The sequence below is a fragment of the Blennius ocellaris genome (assembly GCF_963422515.1).
Source record: "Blennius ocellaris genome assembly, chromosome: 5".
Classification (NCBI taxonomy): Eukaryota; Metazoa; Chordata; class Actinopteri; order Blenniiformes; family Blenniidae; genus Blennius; species Blennius ocellaris.
The window spans coordinates 11,471,002-11,490,169 of record NC_137654.1 but is presented as its reverse complement, the minus strand read 5'-3'; the positions used below and the strand labels follow the sequence as shown (position 1 = coordinate 11,490,169).

At 44.1% G+C, this 19,168-nt stretch overlaps 4 protein-coding genes across 5 annotated transcripts in view; 2 read left to right on the top strand and 2 right to left on the bottom strand.

Moving 5' to 3' along the window:
- Positions 1 to 372, top strand: part of LOC308130448 (piezo-type mechanosensitive ion channel component 2) — a gene marked incomplete at both ends in the record, with an annotated part of 30,200 nt that extends 29,828 nt beyond the window's left edge. The window contains 1 exon segment of the mRNA XM_080496849.1: positions 117 to 372. Within this exon segment, the coding sequence (XP_080352975.1) occupies positions 117 to 372 (256 nt within the window).
- Positions 373 to 3,826: 3,454 nt separating this feature from the next.
- Positions 3,827 to 7,269, top strand: LOC308129882 (PRELI domain containing protein 3B-like). Of its 2 annotated transcripts, XM_080495996.1 has the most exons (7): positions 3,834 to 3,912; positions 4,240 to 4,328; positions 4,974 to 5,142; positions 5,298 to 5,387; positions 6,129 to 6,199; positions 6,379 to 6,481; positions 6,572 to 7,269. In XM_080495996.1, exons 3-7 carry the CDS (start codon positions 5,005 to 5,007, stop codon positions 6,689 to 6,691), a joined length of 522 nt encoding a protein of 173 aa, XP_080352122.1. In that variant the 5' UTR covers positions 3,834 to 3,912; positions 4,240 to 4,328; positions 4,974 to 5,004; the 3' UTR covers positions 6,692 to 7,269. The 2 variants fall into 2 exon arrangements, with proteins under 2 accessions (XP_080352121.1, XP_080352122.1); XM_080495995.1 differs by lacking the exon at positions 4,240 to 4,328 and having other exon boundaries at positions 3,827 to 3,912.
- A 985-nt stretch (positions 7,270 to 8,254) lies between these two features.
- bpifcl (BPI fold containing family C, like) lies at positions 8,255 to 14,109 on the bottom strand. Its single transcript, XM_080497231.1, has 16 exons — positions 14,055 to 14,109; positions 13,850 to 13,951; positions 13,628 to 13,739; positions 13,245 to 13,376; positions 12,122 to 12,277; positions 11,967 to 12,030; positions 11,804 to 11,864; positions 11,623 to 11,714; positions 10,137 to 10,313; positions 9,984 to 10,043; positions 9,395 to 9,562; positions 9,056 to 9,123; positions 8,931 to 8,973; positions 8,787 to 8,850; positions 8,595 to 8,671; positions 8,255 to 8,515 (listed from the first exon to the last, which is right to left on the bottom strand). Exons 2-16 carry the CDS (start codon positions 13,947 to 13,949, stop codon positions 8,468 to 8,470), a joined length of 1,422 nt encoding a protein of 473 aa, XP_080353357.1. The 5' UTR covers positions 13,950 to 13,951; positions 14,055 to 14,109; the 3' UTR covers positions 8,255 to 8,467.
- Positions 14,110 to 16,105: 1,996 nt separating this feature from the next.
- On the bottom strand, positions 16,106 to 18,430 carry LOC308129964 (vesicular inhibitory amino acid transporter-like; the record flags this gene model as incomplete). The annotated part of the gene is given in 4 exon segments (XM_080496105.1): positions 16,106 to 16,264; positions 16,266 to 16,648; positions 16,651 to 17,293; positions 18,050 to 18,430. Coding segments are annotated over 4 exon segments (1,566 nt in total).
- Between the last annotated feature and the right edge of the window lie 738 nt (positions 18,431 to 19,168).

The following is a 19,168-nucleotide window of genomic DNA, read 5'->3' as shown; positions in this document are numbered from 1 at the left end:
ATTTCAAGTCAGAAGTTTTATTTATGGTTCAAATGTGTTCAAGTTTGACCGGTAACGTCTCACCGCGGGGAGCTGTTGTGGTGATAAATAACCCTTGTTTGCCGTCTTCCCCGCAGCATCGTGGGCCTGTACATGTCAGTGGTCCTGGTCATTGGGAAGTTCGTCAGGGAATTCTTCAATGGGATTTCCAGGTCCATCATGTTTGAGGAGCTGCCGTGCGTGGACAGAGTCCTGAAGCTGTGCACCGACATCTTCGTGGTCCGGGAGACGGGAGAGATGGAGCTGGAGGAGACCCTGTTTGAGAAACTCATCTTCCTCTACCGGTCTCCAGAGACCATGATCAAGATGACCAGGGAAAAGAAAGACTGCTAGGACTTTGCAACAAGCACATCCGGGGTTATGAGGCAGTTAATGTGGAACTATGAATAATATGGATTTATATGAGCACAAGAGGCCACGGGGATAACCTGCAATTACAAAATGAATGCATTATAACCATGAACTTTGCCGAACGCTTAAGGATGAAGTTGTTTTTTTTTTTTTTTAGTCTTATGCTTGATCTCTGACCTTCACAGTGGAAGCAGAGAATTTTTAATTTGTCCCTTGTGTAAAACACATTAAAGATAACACTCATCCCTTCATGCCATCAAAACACTGATTATGGACAAATTGCAATTTCAGATAAATAAGGGATTGATTGACTTTGTCATGTTGACTGAATAAACTCAAACTTTGCATACTTATAGTGCCACATGTGAGGTGGTACATTTTCCTCACTTTGAAGTGCATTTCAAGTAAAAGCCCCCCCCCCCATCATCTGTGATTTAATGTTTTGTGCTTAGTTTCCAGCACGCTGGACAGTGCATGTCTTTCTAATGGTTCTGGTTAATGTTGGTACTGCTGCAGTGTTTACACAACACTGTCAGACTTGGGATGACCAAAGGACAAATGTACTCATGGATCAACACACACATACCTCTGTAAATACCACATTTCAGTATCTGTACACGACCACTGCATCAATGTATTTATATCAAAATAAAACGTTCGACAGTGCATGTTTAGGTGCCTCTCTATGTTGTGTGCAAGTCGAAGAAATCTACAGCCATCCACTTCATCTCCATCTTTAATACAATTTTAATTACAAATAAAAGGGAAAATGGAGTTTCATTCAGGTCCCCAGTTGCTTAACAGATCATCTCGATGTTTTCCATGTCGTTTTTTTTCTTCCCCTTCTTCATGTTGAGCAGGACAGGGCGATGGTGGGACGTCACAACCACAGAGAAACTATCTACATCACAGCGTCAGCTCCTGCAGGATAAAGAGAAGCACAGGGACAAACACATGAATCCTCTGGACAGTGATAGTGGACAGAACAAATGAAGATCCAACACGTGGAGTAAACGTCCACACCCCTCATGAAGGTCACAGGAGTCTCCATGCAATTATAGGACAGTCTGTCCAACAGATGCAAATAAATAGGAAGCTATACTTACTTTTATTTACACAATTTAATTCAGATAATGTGCAGTGGGATTCACAATAATTCAGCACAGACTTAAGTCCTCCAGAGCTGCATAACTCTGATCGCACGCTACCCATACACAACAATCTATTGAATGAGTCACCAACTTGTGTTAGAAAGTCTGATATACTTGCGCTGATGTGTTTAAGGTAAGATAAAAAAGACTGGCAGGACTTTGGCTATTCATTTACAATCAGGATGGAACGATCCCAGTTTAAATAGACCATAAAGGACAGGCAGGAAAGTCAAGACTTGAATGTGTAATTCATACAAACCAGCCAAATACACCTTAATGCCTCAGATTTATAGTAATAACAAATAAAGAGAAGTAGTCTTCGACGGCATACATTAAACGGATCACCACCTCCTCTCCATCAGAACCTCGAGCTCCTTGCAGAAGGTGCAGGTCAGTGAGAACAGAGTCAGTGTGCGGTGAACTTACATGCGGTTTTGGCTTTGAGCACTTTGACATTGCTCTCTGCGGCCTTCAGCGCCTCCGCTTTGAACTGCGGCTTGAGCGCCGCGCGCACCGCGCTGGCGCAGATGGCGGAGAAGCGGATGTAGCTGCGGAGAGGACACACCGTTAGCCGCATGCTAAAGGAGAAGTGACAATGACAAGTGTGGGCTGAAGCGTGCACAGGTCTCCGATGGTAAACAGCGCGTTAGCCATTGGAGGTCGGGGTTATGTAGTAATCAGTTAGCGTGTCTCGAGCCGCACATTTTAAAGGCTCGCGCAGAAGAGCTAACGTCAACTCGAGTAAGAGAAGCAGTCAGCTCTGGTTCCGACGTAAAAAAAAACAAGAATTCACGAATGCAATTACAGGAACATTTGAATCAATGTTTCAAATTGCATACATTAAGTACAGGTTTACCTGAAATTCGTCTCTGTACGTATGTATTTTGTGTCATTTTCTCACCTGAGGCCTGCTTGTCTCCAGTACGCGACCATCTTGCCTGTTGTAGCTTCAAGGACAGGTCGGAAGAGTGCGTGGTGACGTCATATGACACGCGCTGGTCGGAACGTCCATCCAATGAGAGTGGTGCTGCTTTATGATTGACAGCAGAGGCATGTCCCGCCCCCAGACAACTCCCCCTCACGCAGTAACAATAAAACTGTCAATGATTATATAATACCTAATGTTTTATTATATTTTATTTCGGTCTCATCCCAAAGGCAACTGTTATTTTAATTATTCGTTATAATACCATCGAATAAAGTAAAAAAAAAAAAAAGGGAAATTTGACTTCACTTTTTATTCAGGCATTTATGTCTCAAACTTTCTTGAAAATTTACACACACGTGAAAAGTTTCACAAAAGTGGAAGGGCTTGAACCTGAAAATCTGATGGTTTGCCTTGAAACAAACAGGAAGTGATGTTTGACTGCTCTACATGCTGCAGTGACCTACAAATGTACCTGTTTGATCAAATACCTCTCCTGATCCAATCCATAGGCCAATATCAATTCACAGACACTATGCCCCTCCCGTCAAATAATACTGTAGTGATTGCAGTCAGTTTGTAGGACTGACCTGTTGTGCTGCAATGCACCATGGGAGTCTGAGTGTTTTGGACTTTAATTGTCATTATTGTGGGTTACATTAATCTTGTAGTGTTGATAGTGAGTGTTTTGTTATGTTTTCGTGTTCTCGTTAGTCTAGTTAGTTAATTAGTTGATCTAATTTACTGTACTTTTTTATTATTGTGTTGTGATGGTGAGTGAAAAGAATTGTGTGTTTAATCTGGTTCTACCACAGTGTTCCAACATGTGGACTTCTAGATGGTGGGCTACCATACTGGTGAAAAATCTACCTTGTTATAACATGTTTGACATTGTCCGGGGTTCAATCCCAATAAACCAGTAATTGACTGACTATAATTCCATTTGTTGCTTAAATCAATAGACAATGTTTATATCTCATCTGGAATTTATACAAACTTATTCGTTTGTATAAGCAGTTGTGTCGTGCGTGGGGGTGCGACGACCCGCTCAATGCTGTTTGCAGCTTCTAATTAAACACATTAATGTTTATTATTGCACAAACATCCAATTATCTGTTTAATCTGTATTCACACAGCAAATGCAAATTATTTGAAAACAGCAAAGAAGCACTTTTTGTGCAACACTAAGCCTGTTACAGTTAAAGCATTGTCTGAATAAAATAAAATAAAATAAAATAAAATAAACAGATCGAGAACAGTGTTTTGTCCTGCAGGGTGCAGTACCAGCTGCTGCCAGCAGGGTCCCTCATCTCTCCGTCTCCTTGTCTCCTTCACCCCTCCTTCCCTCCTTCCTCACCTCGGTCACGCTGTCATTAGTCGCCGGCTCCCGAGCTCTGACAAGAAAGCCTTTAAAATGAAGATTTGGGCGTCAGAGCACATTTTCAAGTGAGTATATCTTATTTTATATCACTGCAGCCTCAAAGCGGCCGTGTTTCTGTTGTGTAGCCAGGTTTTGGTGGGTGTGTGTGGAGCGCTAGCTGCTAGCCTCCTTAGCCGCTAAAGGCTTTAAGTTCGGTAACACAAAACAAAGAGCCTATAATGTAATAATATCTCACCAGTAAAACATTTTATGCCTCGCAAATCGCTTCTTATTCCCCAATATGTGGTGAGCCATTTTTAATGCGGGCCATTTTGACAAGTGTCTTCTTGAGTCAGCTTCTGATGTTTCGCTTCGCTTGTTGCTAACTTGTGTTTAACGTCTGGACGCTGCAGAAGAAGGGGGGAGTTTCACCTTCAGGGTCACCCTGGTGCTTCAGCTTCACCCGGGGTGCTTCAGCTTCACCCGGGGTGTCTCACCTCCGGTGGGTGTTTCAGTGTTACGGTAACAGGGTGACGGGGCTGCGGTGCTGTAATCTGTGGAATATGATCTCCGAGGCAGACATGCGTTACATAACAAGCAGCAGCCCGCCTCTCAGTGGAGATCCTCTGTTATTAAAACGCAAAAAAAAACAAAAAAAAAAACTCCTGTAATAAACATGTAACCATTGTGCCATTTTAACCAGGCTTTAGACGTTTCTAGAAGAGGAATACCGGTGGCCGTGTTGAGTCGACGAGGAAGAGGAGCTGTGCCTCCACTTTAAAATGTTAACTCGATGAAGATAAATGAGTTTTATAGACGTTTTGTAAATCTCCACTTACTAAGAACATCAGATGTCCTCTCGAAGATTGTTTTCCTAATTATTGTGGTTGTGTAATGGATGGAAACCGGTTTTGGGGCGTTTTAAAGAGCAAACATTGACAGCTCTTTCAGCTGGTCTTTAGGTAACAGTGACAGTTATTTACTGCGTATTGATGCATGTCATTGCTCAGGACTTTGTTAGTTCGAGATAAAGAGCATAAACTCATAAATTCACTCTCGAGATTCACTTTTATCATTCAACTGTGACGAAACAGACTGTTTACAGTAAACTCCGGACTTGTCTGAACTTTCACTAATGTCTCCACAGCCACCCGTGGGAGACGGTGACCAAGGCAGCGATGCAGAAGTACCCCAACCCGATGAACCCCAGCGTGTTTGGTGTGGACGTCCTGAACAGGAAGGTCGACTTGGAGGGACGACTACACAGCACCAGACTGCTGAGCACGGAGTGGGGGCTCCCCGCCATCGCCAACTCTGTAAGCCACTCCATCAGGAGGAAAAGCCTGAGCTGCAGGAGGTTGATTGGTGATCTAACACAGTCTGGTGTGTGTGTGTGTGTGTGTGTGTGTGTGTGTGTGTGTGTGTGTGTGTGTGTGTGTGTGTGTGTGTGTGTGTGTGTCCTCCCCCGCAGATCATTGGAGTAACAAGAACACACACTTACGTCCAGGAACACTCAGTAGTGGACCCCAAACAGAAGACCTTTGAGCTCAAATCTACAAATGTGAGTCGGAGCCACGTTTCTTGAGAATCTTCATGATAAGAAGCTCTTTTCAAATCAGTTGTTCTGGATTAGGGGCAAAATCTGTAACACGCAGGGTAATGGGTGGACTAAGAGAACAATGGGGCCGTTGTTTTCCCCTTTGTGTTGCTGCACTTCAGATTTATTAATAATGTGTCTGAGGAGCACATGCTCTGAGGTTCACACTCAAGCTGAGAAGAATTACTGTATCGGTTGATAACCTGATTCTTTTCTGCATTTCACTGGCTGGATTCATTGAGTACAATCAGTCTGTGAACCAACACAGTGACTTGTCATGTGATTGAACTAGTTTTTGGTTTCTTTTTTAACCATTCAGCTGAGCTGTCTGGATCAATCCCGTTTCTCCAGGCAGATCAGAAGCTACTTCTAGTAGTAGTATATTCAGCTGCATAGTTACATGTAATATTTATTTTGACAAGATAAGTAGACAAAGTTTTTTTAAATGATTGTTGGAAAAAAACTAGATACTGTTTGTTTGCTCAGTGACGTGCAGATGAATACAATAGAGTGTATGCAGGTGACTGGGAGTGACGAACAACACACTCAGTCACATCAGATCTCACCAGTGTTTTTAACTTGCTGGTTATGCCTTTTTACAGAATCAGCTTTTCCAAAGTACCTGGCAACTGGAAAATCTCCCATGATTAAAAAAATAATAATAATAATAATAATAATAATCGCAGCTTTGTCTTATCTGATCAGATCTCCTTCACTAACCTGGTGTCCGTGGACGAGAAGTTGACGTACAAGCCGCATCCTCAGGACCCCGAAAAGTAAATCACACTGCTCCTTATTGTACCTGCTATACTTTGCTTTTGTTTTTCAGTTTCTGTTTAACACATCAATGAAAGCTAAATTGCTGGAAAACCCTAAACGCACCTCTTTCGGATTTGAATCCTGTGTTGGACTTGTTTCTGTGCTGCTTGTGACCATGTTGTGCGTGACTGAACAGGACGGTGCTGACGCAGGAGGCCCTGATCAGTGTGAAAGGTGTCAGTCTGAGCAGCTACCTCGAGGGTCTCATGGCTAAGACCATATCTGCCAACGCCGGCAAGGTGAAGCCGTACGGACGGACAACATCTTCTCACGGCGAAGCGTTCCGAGCCGCGCGTTCTGACCCGTCATGCTTTTGTGTCTGGGTTCAGGGCCGGGAAGCCATGGAGTGGGTCATCAGGCGGCTCAACGCGGAGATCGAGGAGCTGGCGGCCACCGCCCGCGGCTCCATCCGTGTTCCCATGGCGGCGGCGGCCGTGGCTGATAAATGATGGCGGCCTTCCTGCAACAACTCCGCCATCGTCGACCGATGGACCTCACACACATTTTCCCCTCAAAGGGGACGACCTCGAGCATCATCTGCCAACACAGCCTGCTGACCACAGCCCCGCGTGTGCGTGTGTGTGTGTGTGTGTGTGTGTGTGTGTGTGTGTGTGTGTGTGTGTGTGTGTGTGTGTGTGTGTGTGTGTGTGTGTGTGTGTGTGTGTGTGTGTGTGTGTGTGTGTGTGTGTGTGTGTGTGTGTGTGTGACACAAAGTGTGGAGCTGATGACAGTTAAGAAACATTTTGTAAGTGAATAGGACTGTACTTGAAGCTCGCAGCACTTTGTCTTGTAATGCGAACGCTCTTTTTAAAAAGCAAAGTAACCACACTGTGCCTCCATCTCATCTCATCTCATCAGCTTCTCCTTTCCCATCCTGACTTTACCGTCTCCAAACCGACGTCAAGATGTAGAGTACAGAAACTTCTCTCTCCCCTCCTTTGGACACTCGTCAGTATTTGTGGACCTGCACAGCTTCATGTCAGTGCTGGTTGTGAGCCTCATGCTGTAAAACAAACGCCTAATGTGCCATCGGGGGGGGGGGGGGGGTCTGGTTTTGTCTGATTTTGTAGCCCAGATAAGTTCCAGGTTCATGTGATTGGTACTGATGGTTCTGTACTGTTTTCATAAGAATGTCCCGAGTGGATGACAAGTGTTTTTTTTTTTCATTTCCACTTGAAATGAAAGTACGTTTATTACCCGAGAACACTTTACTAAGGCTTTATTAGTCCAGTCTGCTCTCTGTGGTCCGACCTCCTGATTTCTCTCTGCAGAGAGAGAAACCTCCTGATTTCTCTCTCTGCAGTAATGAACACTGACTTCATTCCCAAGTGATTTTAAAAGCTGTTCCCTGGTGGTGACGTGTGAGTAGCAGTGCAGTTTTTAGTGATACTTCTATCTTCCACGACCGTTTCACAGAGGACCCTCGGGTGCTTCATGGCCGATCTTGGTTTGGCGTCGTCGTTTCGGAAATAGATGGTACAGTCCTCTTATTTTTATCCTCGCTACAAGTTAAGTAGGATTGTACATTGTGGTAGTTTGCAGTACATCCAAACTATTTCTCAGTGTTACATGTGGTGAAGCTCAGCTGCCTCACTCCTCGCAGGTCATTCACCTCTCCTCTTCCTGTTCAATGGATCTTTTCATTTCTTTGTTTTATCTGTCATTTCCTCTGTGTCGTTCCACCTCAGGGTGGATGTTTTTCGTGAACGAATGATGTGACGTTTTTTTTTTTTTTTTCTATGGGGAACATGTGAAGTACGGGGCTGTAAATAGGCTCCTATTTATACTCTGGTGGTGTTACATTCCAAGAATGTGAACATGGAAATAGAACCTCAAAAGTGCACGCTTGAAATGTTTAGAAAATAAAGATGTCATTGTTTCATGAACACGTCGCTTCACGCTCTGATTTGTCAAGTGTGTGAAAGTCTAGAACAAAGCAGATGTACCTGACTTCTCTCAAAACAACTCATTTAGAGGGAAAATTAGTATTTCTGAGGCAGTCTGATGGAATAAAGAGAAGATTTATTGAAACAAACACTCGCCAGGTTAAATTCCAGGTTTTGTCACGGACGTTACGAGATTAAACTTTTAATCCTCGATTACAAACCAAGAACACTTCATCTTCTGACTGAGTCCACGTAGGTGAATCTGTTCATTTCTCCACACAAACATTTGTTTTGGTCAGAACTGAGATGAAGTGCACGCATGTCTGATGTTTGTCAGTTTCAGCCTGTCAGGAACACTTTAGCATCTGAAGAGACGGCGATGAACCCCTGCGTGGAAGGAATGTGATGGTCAGTACAAACAGTTTGTTTTTCCTAAAAGCAGAATGACATTATCAGTCATACTGACCTCCTCCATCTTCAGGACTGAGTTGACCAGCCGCCCATATTTCATCCTGGGTAGATCAGTACCATTGCTCAAGATTTCTGAAACGGATGTGTCACACGGTGCCAATTATAAACTAACTTCATGATTTTGGGTGTCGCATACCCATTATAAAACAGCCCTGAATACACAAAAACATGTACCACGAACACTCACTGTTTATTTTAGGCAGGACCAGCATCTTCATGGCCATCTCCAGCATATTCTTCAGACTGTCGGTCTGCAGAGAGAAAGCTGCTGTGAACTTTGGACAACAGGAAAGTTGAGTTTGTTCATTTTCTTGTTCAGTATGTTACTGACCGAGAATTGTCCCACTTCACTTGATGCCAGGTTCAATGTAAGACTGAACGAAAACAGATTCATTACTTCAGACTTTTAGAAAGTCACTTAGATTTATTCATTTTTTTACATGGTTCAATGCGTACTTATCCATTTTCATGGAGCCCTTCACTCTGCCACCACCGATCCACATTTTACCACTAAATAATGAGTCCTGAAAGTAAAACGTGTGTCATTAGGGATTTTTATAACATAATTGAGCTGTTTAGTGTATAAATGGGTCAAATCATTGACCCATAGCAGCTTCCAAAGCAAAGTTTACTCAGTGCTGCATTTAAAAGCTGTGATTAGCAACAATGTCAAAGAAAACACCACCTTGAAATAACAGGTTATCCAGAAATGATAAAGCAGTGACAGAAATACAAAATAATAGAAATGTGAAGTGCATACAAACAGAGGTAGAGAGACAGTACAAAGCTACTCACGCTGTGGAGTGTGAACAGGGGGGTCTGGGTCCCATTTGGGAAGACGGCGAAAGCCTTCACGGCGCCCATCATGCTGAGTTTACCAGCTTCAGGTTGGAAGGAAAACATCGGCGCTTCTCTGGCGTAAACCTGCAGCTTCATCAGCAAGTCTGGAAACATCGTAAGCAGCTGCAGAGAGAGAAACATCATCAGGAGAGAAGGAACCAGGGAGCAATGTGTGTGTCTTCTATACGTATGAGTGAGGCTGTTGATGAAAATCTTTAGTGATGATAACAAAACACTAGTGTCACGTAAGAGGTTTTCTTTTAGATTTATGGCATGAAGCATAAATATTTTTCTGTTTTTCTGTTCTGCAAAGAAGAATTTAATGGGATTTAGTCAAATGTGAAACATTAAGCTTTAATTCAGTTACCCTAATTCATAGCAATTTTGCAAGACCTGGCAGCTTTTTCTTTTTTTAATGTATATATTAACTGTAAAGTTTCTTGTAATGTTTCCCCTTTTGTGACACTAGTTGGTCTCAGTGGGCTTACTGTAAGAACACATTTAATGTGGCCAGTTGTCACTGGAACGCATTGAACTCACTCACCTGAGGAATGAAACGCCCCATTGAGGTGGTGTTCAGACGTACGGGGGAACCTGGAGGGATCTGAGATCAAAAGAGAGACACTGATGAGCACTGATGGTTTGTTGACAGAGTTAGACTGCCTTCCTTCAAGGGGTTTGAGGGGGGGGGACTCGCCATGCTGTCGTCAATCAGAGCCTGGAGCAGTCCAGAGGAGAAGCATCCATAGGAGGCCGAGTTCAGGGTGAACTCCGAGAGGCCCACCGACAACATGTAGCCCGGCTGAGGTGGCATGGTGAAAGGCTGGGCCTCAAACGGAGGCTCCGTGTGAGTTTTGACGCTGTAGAACTCCCCCTTCGAAAACCAAGCAGAAGATAATGGAGCCTGTTCATATAGAGTTTGAGACTGATTAAAAAATGAGGCAAGAATGAATAAAAGAAAGTCAATTCTTTTTTGTAAAATTGGTTATTTTATGTAACAACCAGGACGATAATTTAAAAAACAAAACAAAAAACGACTATGCTTAAACATTTAAAAGGCAGTTTAAGCTCACTAATTAAAAAAAAAAAAAAATCAAGCTCAGGATCGACAAGATTAAAATTCACCATGTTCCCTTAAAGGTCAGTTAGTTTAGTTTATAGAACTGACATCACTGATTCTGTAGTCAGATTGGAGAATTCATAATTTATGTTTTGTTGCTGTAATTGTAGAAGCTTTACTTGTAATTTGTACAGGTTTAGGCAACATAAGTTTAACTTCAGCCGAAACCCTTCTGTCACAAATTCTATATGTTCTCACATTGACGAAACAAGTTGACAGAAATTGTTTTTTTTTCCTTTTCTGTTTTGTTGCATCGTGTCGCTGGTTGACCAAATAAACCACCACTACTTTGTCTCATCATCTTGCTTATGTTGAAGATAATCATAGTAAAGGACTTCTTCATTTTCAGCTGTCAGCATTATATGTGTCTCTTTGGTTGTTCGGTTCTCTTCAGTATCTATTTCCTCTGTGCAGTCTGTGAAACGACTCTAACCTGTTCAGCTCTACTTCTTTTATTTTTTTTAACCTATGGTTTCAGATCAAATGTACTAAGCTCACTTCCTTTTTCCAAGCTAAAACCATTATTAATCACACCTCAGAAATAACTGCAGTTCTTGCATATAGACACTAACAACTGTTCAATACAGACAATTTCAGGGCAAAAGGGTCAAACTTGACTAAACTAAAAGATTTTCTATAAACAAACTTGCTTGAACTGAGTTTTCCAAGTCCAATTCAAAACAATACCTTGATTCAACAGAGTAAGAAGCTTAAGTGATATAAAACATAGACAGCTATTTGGATTTTACTGTGGACATTCTATTGAGCCCCTTTAGGATTTGTTTTTTTCCCTCTGAATTTAATCAATCATTTTCACAGTTATCACAGTACGGGTCGGGGGGGACAAAGGCTTTGCTCAAGGAAATAGTGGTAATCTGTCAGCAGTAACAACAAATCCCGCAAACATCTAAACACAAGCTTGCTTCCCTTTAAAACCTAGTTTTGCCCAACCTGGTTTTTAATGTGAAACAAACCATGTATATTGAGTACATATAACCAAAGTACATGAAACTGAGTGTGTGTGTGTGTGTGAGTGTGTGTGTGAGTGTGTGTGTGTGTGTACCTTCAGGCCCAAATTCAGAGCGGAGGCATTGACGAGCGGTGAGCTGCTGAGAGGAAGCTCCAGAGACAGAAATTCGCCCACATCGAAGGAAACTGAACCAAAAATGTAAAATCGTATATTTTAATTAAACGCTGACTTCATCATTGCTCCTGTGAGTACAGAAGGCCTTGCTTTGCAATACCATTTAAAGCCTGCAGGTGGAGCTCCAGGTCGACGATGGCGTCCTCCAGCCAAGGGCAGATCTGTGGAGGAAACCAGGCCCAGAAAGTCCTCAGACTGTGAATTTCCCTCAGCATTTCCTCAACTGCTTCATATGACAGACGGCGACATGTTGCCTCACTCACTCCGGCCTCGATGTCTGCTCTTATTCGCGAGTGGAAATGATCAACAATTGGCTGGACGATCCAACTGTGAAACAAAAATCCAGCCGTCACATGTTGGCTTCAACTCTCCACCCCCCCCCCCCCCCCCCCCTCCTCCCCCTCCTTCTCCTCCATACCTGGCTCCACCATGGACTTGTATGTTCACGTCTTCAACCTGAACCTCGCAGTGGATGCTGCTGACAGACAGACGTCCGTCTGGATCTCTCCCCAACTCCACCACAGACAACAGATCCACCTTGAAAATGGCCACTTCGAAGGTTCCTCTGTCATGTCTGGAGTCCCACGGGACAAACACAGAGTCTCCTGGTGTTAGTGAGAGGTGCAAGTTGAAGTACACCAGGGAAAGTATTTGTAGGACTTTCTGTTTCACATGCCTGTGTGAAACACACACACACATTTCAATTAACCTTGAAATCTAATCTGTCGTCTGTCAGAAAATAATTTGTGGAGATGCAGATTACAGAAGTCACCAGTGCTAAATAAAACCCAGCCCCACTTCGTATTTCTTTCACTTTTAAAGGAACAAAGAACCGGAAGTGAAAGACTTGATCCTCTTTTAAGAGTGAAATCATTTCGTGCTTTTGCAATATTTTGTGTTCAATGTTTTCATATTCTGAGACGATAAGCCACCTCAAACAGTTTGAATCCCATCACAGTGCACATATTTGTCTTACAGAAAGTGGTTGTTTTTGGCTCAATTCAAAAACGTTTTCTACTTTGCAAAATGTTATTGTCAACAGATGTTGTAATCTGTAGCCAATAAAATGTGATATATCCGGTAGTTTTGTATAAATAGGCTAAAATAGATTCCTTTCACTGAAGCACAGACTTTTCCTGAAGCCCTCTGAAAGGTTTAACTTCACTTCCACTACTTCAGGTCAACAGTGTGACCTGGTCACTGGAGGTCATGAACCACTGATCACTGCTCTGCTGCCAGCAGCATTCTGATAATACACCAGTTTAGAAAGATCAGACAGCAAAGGTGAATATAGCACTGGATACACCAATGAAATAATAAAGACTGCACAATGTGCAAACCTTCATATCATTCCTTCACCTCCACTCCATACATCTGTAGTCGACATGAACAAGGCGCGATTAGCGATCACTTCCAACGTACAAAAGGATTGTTCTCTATCCAAGTGGGAATAATGACACAAATACTAAAGTTTCTAACTGAACAGTCGTGGAGTTGCTGGAGGATCAACTTGTTTGACCAACAGCTTTGGGAAAACTCACATGATGCCATAGTCCGTCTTCCACTGGCCAGTGAGTGCCACACTGAGGCCGGAGAGGGACGCCTTGAACCCTGTGGCGTCCTGAAAGAACTCAAGTGAAGGCTCGGGGAAGTCACACTGCGTTATTTTGATGCTAGAACACAGAGATGAGACACATAGCAAAGAGGCGTGAGAGTGCACGTTTGACTAACAGATTGAAATCATCTGCTTAAGTCAGTAAAACTACTGATGCCGACTATTAACTGTTCATCAGGGTGCGATGATGCTCCTTAAAGTTCAATCTATTTAGAGTAGTGGGGAGTTATTATTGCTATATGATGAGAACTTATGGTCAAACTGGACTAAATACACATTACGCATTTCAGAGTTCCAATCAGATTTTACCCCGTCAAAGTGTAGTGTATACTTCCTATCAGAACGCCAATGTCGCCACTGAGGTCAGGGACAGTGACGGAGCCCAACTGCTCCTGAACCCATCCTGCACCTGCATGTTTCCCTGCAACAAAGAGCCCATGGGACTTATTGAGTGGTCGAATACTATTGTTCGATCTGATTTGATCAAACTATTGCCCATGTTTGTGTCATGAGTAAATAACAGCCGCGTACCATACTGAAGCCCCTTGTTTGTCAGGATCACTTGTATTGCAGGATTTTCTCCACTGGTGCAAGAAAGCAGTAACAGCAGTACAACCACAGAGAAAAGCATTTCTGCTGAGAAAAAAAACAAAACAGCTCTCGTCATTGATGAAAAGCTGCGAGACGTACGTCCTACTTACAATACAGCTGCGTGGTGACAAACAGTACAGCATACCTGAAGATGTGGGATACGTTTTCCAAGTTGATGTATATTGTTGAACTCGAGCAAAACGTGCGTCTCCTGGGCTTGTCTTGTGTCTGCCGAGGCTTCCTGTATGACTGGGAAGTGAAACTCACTGTCATCTGACAAAAGGCTTGGCGCATTGCTTTGTGGTTTGTGTTTGATCATGTGAAATTCTCCGAAGTTTAACTCTGAACCTCGAGCAGTCGTGCTGAAGCAAACTGCCGTGTGAACACACTGGTGTCTAAAGTACAGTAGCCAAGGTCAAGCATGTGTGGCAGTTGAAGCTTGTCCAGTGACCAAGAAAATCATTTCACCAAACGTCCTCATTTGAACATAAAACACAAGTCACGACTGACTAACTTGTTCAGGAAGTCAACATTATCTCAACTGTACATCTGCTACTGTTTAGGTATGAGCAAAACTCAACTTTCATATCTAAAGGTTGAGATATTCTGCAGTGAGAAATGAGAAGTATTACGTTTAACCTGTCCCCGAGGCCTGCTTTGGAAAATGTGTCTATAAGATATTAACTTCACAGCGTTGATATAAAACCCGTCATGGCTTTTTCTGTTCAAATGCTTGAGCTGTCAAAAGATGAAGCGTAATCAGTTCTTTTTAAGGGGCTGAGATGGAAACAAGAGGGAGGGACAGCGGGATGTGGATTCCCGCCTTCAGTAGGTAAACAGATCATTTCCTCAAGGCTGAGAAATCATTTAACCCCCCCCCAACAAGTTATACTTGTTTATTGGAGTGAATGAATAATACAATGTAAAACATCTGTGAATGTCCAGAAAAGTGCTATAGAAAACCATTAACATTATTATTATTATTATTATTGGAAACCCCAAAATCACATCCATCCCTCTTCTATGTGGCTTACTTGACCATGTGTTGCAGGGCAAACAGAAAGACAAACAATCAAAACTCCCATTCACACAAGAAATCCATAGACCTCTATTACATTATTTTTAGACCGTGGGAGGAAGTGTGGAGAAAGTCCTCTTGGCGTGGACAGGACATGCAACAGTTGTGAGATGAGAGCGCTTACCACCACACCACCCAGGACCTTGTTGAAGTTACCAGTAGCCCCAAACCAGGAGAAAGTCCTGATCTGCATTTAATCGAACGAGGAAACATTAATCACCAGCCATAAAATATTAGATTTATTTATCTCTTAAGTCAACAAATACTCTTTGTCTCACACACCATGTTTGGTTCCATTAAATCACAATTAACACGTTCAATAGGAACAGAATATTATCAGACAGACATTTTTTTTTCTCCATATAACACAGTTAGGACCCACTTGCTTGCACTTGAATTCACTTCATCCAGAATGACACTTGAAACACCAAGAAAACAAACGAGCCATCAAGGACTACTAATAGGCATAATGATAAAAAAATATATAAATCAATCAAAGAACAACACAAAACCAGTAGAAAAGAAATGTGTTCAAAGCACTACACAGAAGTATTCATGGTTTACAAAGCACCACCTGATCTGATGGCTGCCTTGGTCTTATATTTTCTCTGATGTGGGATTAATGATATCTAGCAGCTCAAAAACCAACAGTAACATATTCACTCCATTGTTTTTTTTTTCCACATAGTTCATTCCCCGGATATAAACACGTACACACTCACAGTTAAACCCAAGGCGGGCGTTTTGATCTTTGTATGAAGACTGATATCTGGACAGGCCTCGAGGTGCCAGCATGTTCACGCGCCCTCCTCCTCATGCAGAGGGCGCGCGCTCCTCCGTCCAATTGAGTTTTAAACACGTTTGTGGGATGAGTTAAGACTACTTTACACTAATACTGTTGAGTTTATTATTGCACATTATCACGAAGGCAAAATAAAAAGATGTACATTTCACATAAATAATCCTCCTCGTGAGCTCTTATGTCAAAGTGGGCGATGTGGTGTTTTATTGATCAGGTCTCACGACCCGCTGACGCGCGGCTGATTTGGGGTGGAGGGAGGGGGGGGGGGGGGGGGGGGGGGGTAATCGCCGTTCAATGAAGGTAATCTCTGGAGCTCTCAGTCGTGGATATTGTACCTGAACGCCTCTATGAGTCCTTCGATCGAGTGAATGAAGCCAGATATGGCGCATATGCCCCCAATAACAAAAATGGCAACGTCAAAGAAGACGTGGTGCCACATGAGATTCCGCCACTGGAGCTTGAGGTGGAAGAGGCCTCGGCAGCAGGAAGCACAGGCCGGCGCCGGTCAGACTCCCAGTCAGACCCATCAGGAGGGCGAAGTGGGGCACAAACACGGCCATGAGCAGGGTAAATACTACCAGGGCGATACGGAGGCCCAGTCCCCAGGATTTCAACTGGCCCGTGGGGCCGTAGCAGTCAGGGAAGATGGCTCTGCCACCGTCCTGGAACAGGGATTTCTCCAGGACTTCAACCGCAGCGAAGAACGGCAGTGGGTAGGACAGGAGCGCCTTGGCCACGAGGAAGAGGTTGACCACGGCTCGGATGGTGGAAGGGAGATTATCCGTGATCACCTCCTTGGTGGCGTCGGCCCACGTCAAGTAGGCCACCAGGGCGAAGAGGCCCTTGAGGACGCAGGCGAGATGTGCGTCCACTCCATCATGCAGTGGAACTCGCTGGGCTTCTGCATGTTTCCCTCCAGGGACGGCAGGAAGATCTGCGAGGTGTAGCTGAACACGATGATGCCGATGGAGATGGGGAACTTCTTCACGTCGATGTAGAACTTAACCTTCTCCCAGGCCCACTCGCGCGCCCTGGACAGGCAGTAGGCGATCACGAGGACGTTGATGACGAAGTGCGCCAGCGTGCAGAGCAAGCTGAACTTGGACACGGCCTTCAGGTTCTTGAGGAAGGCGCACGGCAGCAGCGCCACGGTGGCCACCACGGACCAGGCCTTCTGGGAGACGGGGAAGCCCGGGAAGCTGTTGTACATCAGGTTGCCGCTGACCACCACGTAGAGGATGCAGGTCATGATCAGCTCGATGATCTGCGCCACGTTCACCACGTGGCCGCCTATTGTCGGGAAGCGCGGCGCGCAGCAGGCGTTGGCGATGTCCACGTAGGAGTCCCTCACGCGGACCTTGACGCCGTCCTCGTTCTCTTCGTAGAGACACGCGATGAGGATTTTCCCGGTGTAGCAGCAGACCACGGCCGCGAAGATAATGAGGAAGAGGCCGAGGTACCCGCCGTGGAGGATGGCGTACGGCAGGCCGAGGACGAACATGCCCTGCGGACAGAGCGCACAGTTGAGTGGTAATGGACGAGGCCCACATCGCAGTGACAGGCCGAGCGAGCCGCTCACCCGCTCTCAGTGCTCACAGCTTACATAATAATACTAACATTTTATATTTATAACAATACACGTAATACCACAAACCGATTCATTCTGTCTGGATTTATGCTCCCATTCTTCAAGCCTTTTTATTTTTTTAAACACCGCGCTTGAATGATCAAATCAGATCGAATTTCACCTGATTTTTTGTATTTTTTTAAATTATTTTTTTACAAAATACAAATTCGGAGAATTTATTTTAATTTAAACTTTAATCTGATGGAGGAGTTGATGAGCAAGTGTGTGTCATTCAGCCTGAAGGCTATCAGAGTCAAGCAGGCCCTGCCTGCAGCTCCGCTGATAAAAAGATTTGAATAAATAATTTCTAAAACCCACTCACCGCAATGGATTAGCTCAAAACCACGAATTAAACCCCGAGCTCAAACCTGCTTTTAATTACCATAACATATACACATTTACACGCGCTCTACAATTTTACCCGACAACATTAAACGTGATTAATCTAATTGGATGGAACTGTAACCGCAATTCTGGAGCGCACTCTTTGCTAAAATATTTATTGTAGGGGGAAAATATATATATATATATATATATTTTTTTTTTTAAATGTTCAAGGTGACTTTTTGCAGGCCGGTTGGAAGCAGCTCGGTCTGCTTTTTTCTGCACGCTGGAGAAATGTGGCCTCCTTACCTGGATGGCGTTGGTGACGTTCCAGCCAGCTTCCCACGACGTGATTTTTGGTTTGTCCTCATCCAGAGAGCCCCCGGTCTTCAGAGAGGAAGGCCTCGGGCCGGTGCCGTCCCTTTGGTAGTGGCTGTCCCCGTCCAGGTCCCCGTCTCCCTCCGTGCTCCCCCCTTCCTCGTCCCCTTGGAGGACGTCCATCTGCATCCCTTGCCTGTAGTCGTAATCCAAGTCGTCGCATTCGGCGAAGCCCAGGCCCTCCTCGTCCGTGGCGGCCTGGAAGCCCAGCCGGGCGAACACCCCGCTGACCTTGGCCTGGGATTTGTTGGAGACCGTGTGGGCCGCATTGGTCAGCTTGTTGGTGAGCTTGTGTCTGATGAGGTGAGCCATCTTTATCCGGCAGGGGGAAAAAATGCGTTCTTCAGTCGAGAAATAGATTGCGGAGTGACGAGCGGAGACGCGGACGCATGCAGGGTAGTTTGTCCTCTTTTTCCTGCTACAGTAAAATCATCCCTGCTGCTCTCTGGACGTCGTGCTGACTGCCTGAGCGCTTCTTCCAAAACCGATCAAAATCCTCCGCCGCTTGTCTTGGCTTGCTCATCCATAATATGGTCCCACTAAAGACACCCGCAGCAAAAGAAGGAAATCCCGCAAAATACGTCCCCACCTTGTTAAAATGGAGGATTTTGCATTTTTTTTTTCTACCCCCAGTGCAATCTTCACAGTTAGAAGTCCTGTTGATGATGACAGCGCTGGAATCTGAGCAAGCGCCACCCTGAGAGAGAGAGAGGGAGAGAGAGAGAGAGAGAGAGAGAGAGCGAGAGAGAGAGAGAGATGATGGAGGGGATGAAACGGTCAGACCACTTCAAAGCGGCGTTATTTGAGAATTGGTCCTGACATCATGAATGAATGAATGATTGAATGAAAAGAGGTATCCTTTCACCTGTTTCATGTTGAAATTGGTCAACAATAGACATCCATCCTATATTTTTAATTAAAAAAAAAAAGTCCTGCACTGATTTTTTAAAAATTGATTTATTGAAAATTACGTTTTATTACATCCACTTATTAATGATTTCTGTCTTATTATTACTGGCTATAAACGCACGAACGACTGTGAACTGACGT

Coding starts and splice junctions, on each gene's coding strand:
- LOC308129882 (XM_080495995.1), top strand. CDS start 3,881: ATGAAGATTTGGGCGTCAGAGCACATTTTCAA. Junction 3,913..4,973: donor GCGTCAGAGCACATTTTCAA/GTGAGTATATCT, acceptor ATGTCTCCACAG/CCACCCGTGGGAGACGGTGA. Junction 5,143..5,297: donor TCCCCGCCATCGCCAACTCT/GTAAGCCACTCC, acceptor CCTCCCCCGCAG/ATCATTGGAGTAACAAGAAC.
- bpifcl (XM_080497231.1), bottom strand. CDS start 13,949: ATGCTTTTCTCTGTGGTTGTACTGCTGTTACTGCTTTCTTGCACCAGT. Junction 11,715..11,803: donor CCACCTGCAGGCTTTAAATG/GTATTGCAAAGC, acceptor TTTTTGGTTCAG/TTTCCTTCGATGTGGGCGAA. Junction 8,516..8,594: donor CAGTCCTGAAGATGGAGGAG/GTCAGTATGACT, acceptor CCTTCCACGCAG/GGGTTCATCGCCGTCTCTTC.